The 2,097-nt window shown below is 35.1% G+C and overlaps 1 protein-coding gene across 1 annotated transcript; it reads right to left on the reverse strand.

Annotated features, from left to right (window-relative positions):
* Positions 1-562: 562 nt before the first annotated feature.
* Positions 563-1,676, reverse strand: LOC110035695. The gene is made up of 3 exons (XM_020739965.1): positions 1,515-1,676; positions 1,154-1,351; positions 563-820 (listed from the first exon to the last, which is right to left on the reverse strand). Exons 1-3 carry the CDS (start codon positions 1,674-1,676, stop codon positions 563-565), a joined length of 618 nt encoding a protein of 205 aa, XP_020595624.1.
* Positions 1,677-2,097: the final 421 nt, after the last annotated feature.

Consider the following 2,097-nt stretch of genomic DNA (forward strand, 5'->3'; position numbering starts at 1 on the left):
ACCAACGACCAACATAAACTTGTGTCCATAAAATAATAAAAAGTAGTTCACAACATAAACTTATGTTAGTAAGAGAGATTTGAGGATAATAATAACATACATCTCATTATACTAAACTAAACACAAGAATATTTACAGAATGAATCAACTAATAAATATTCAACTAAGCAACAATAAGTAAATGAACTATAAATTCAAGCAAAATCGAGGAACAATTTAGAGAGATTTTCTTACATTCATCACTATTTCTCATCAAAACTATGATTCCACTCTTTAAACTTTTTACCTCTTAATATTTTGAGCAAATAGGTTGAATGCCTTTTTCTTTTGCTTTCATTCCAATAAACATTCCAATAAATAATAATCTGTACAATCTATTTTAGATACATAATATTTTGTATAATATATTTTAGGTAACTTAATTAATACATATTCCTAATCTAAATATTCAGCTAAAAGGAAAGAATCTTGTGCAAATATAATATTTCCTTCTTTGCAGCATTGCGAAGAAGGAAACTCTTTATTCTATCTGATTTTCTTTATTTCTGATAGATATTCCCCCTCAAATTGATACTGGCTGATCAAGAAGCATCAATTTGCCGACAAGAAATAGATGACGTTGTCGAGAAAGAGCCTTAGTAAATATATCAGCGGTTTGAAGATCAGAAGTGATATGAGGAAGAGATATAACACCATCCTCATAGGCTTCTTGAATGGAATGACAGTCCACTTCAATGTGTTTCGTGCGCTCAAGAAAGACGGGATTAGCAGCAATTTGGATAGCACTAGTATTATCCGCATGAAGAGAAGTAGACTCAAGCTGAGAAAAACCAAGCTCCACCCAGAAGACAAATGATCTTGGAATAAGCAGAGGACATAACGCGATATTCTGATTTAGTAGATGACTTAGACACTTGATCTTGTTTCTTGCTCTTCCAAGTGATTAAAGAGTTGCCAAGAAACGTGCAACATCTAGTAATAGATTAGTGTGTATCCGAACAACCAACCCAATCGACATCACTACAGGTTATTAAGATAATAGGAGACTCCGCAGAAAAAAACAACCCACGATGAGAAGTACCTTTCAAATACAAACAATACGTCAAACTGCAGCTAAATGAAGATCTGTAGGTGGTTTCATAAATTGACTAACTTGTTGCACAGCAAATGAAATATCAGGACTCGTAATAGTCCCATAATTGAGAATCCCAACTAATTGTTGATATAGAGATGGTTCATATAGAAAATAACCATTATTCTGTTGATATTTAACATTTACTCTCAAAGGAGTATCAGCAGAATGACCATCTTGAAGACCAACCAAAGTAATGGGTCCCTTAGTACAGTTGTGCTGATGAAGAAAAATACTAGCAGGAAAAGAGTGAATCTCGAGTCCTAAAAAATAAGTTAATAGAGACAGGTATTGTGAAGCTAAGAAAGGTATTGTGAAACTTTTCAAAACAGGCTCGTGGAGCCTATTTCAAATCGTATAGGGACTGTTTGAGCTTACAAACATCATGCGAAGCTGTAGAAAACAATCCTGGTGGAGGAGTTATATAGACATCTTCTTTGAGATCCCCATGTAAGAATGCATTCTTAACATCCATCTGCTTTAACAACCAGCCTTTAGATGCAGCAATAGATAATATCAACCAGATAGAGGTCATCTTAGCCATAGGTGCAAATGTTTATTCATAATCAATCCCGTATTCCTGTCGATTGCCAAGTGTTACCAATCTTGTCTTATATCTGTCAAGAGAGCCATCAGATAGGAGTTTACGAGAAGAAACTCATTTACAACCAATGGGTTTAACACTTGTAGAACATGAGATAATATCCCAAGTGTGATTGTCTTGAAGTGCCTGAATTTCTTCTTACATGGCTTTGACCCAATAAGACTGTTTAGCGGCCCAAAAGTAAGAGGTAGGAACAATAGTATTAGTTAAAATCACAGAATACCCATATCTATCTGTAGGACGGATACGCCAGGTTGATCGTCAAATACTTGTTACTGCACTTTCAGGATCAAGGTCGGGGAGGATTGAAGGTGAAGTAGGCAGGCGTCATTTATAGACAATGTCCGGCTTGAACCTTTTA

Source organism: Phalaenopsis equestris, unplaced genomic scaffold (assembly GCF_001263595.1).
Source record: "Phalaenopsis equestris unplaced genomic scaffold, ASM126359v1 Scaffold199141, whole genome shotgun sequence".
NCBI classification, from domain to species: domain Eukaryota; kingdom Viridiplantae; phylum Streptophyta; class Magnoliopsida; order Asparagales; family Orchidaceae; genus Phalaenopsis; species Phalaenopsis equestris.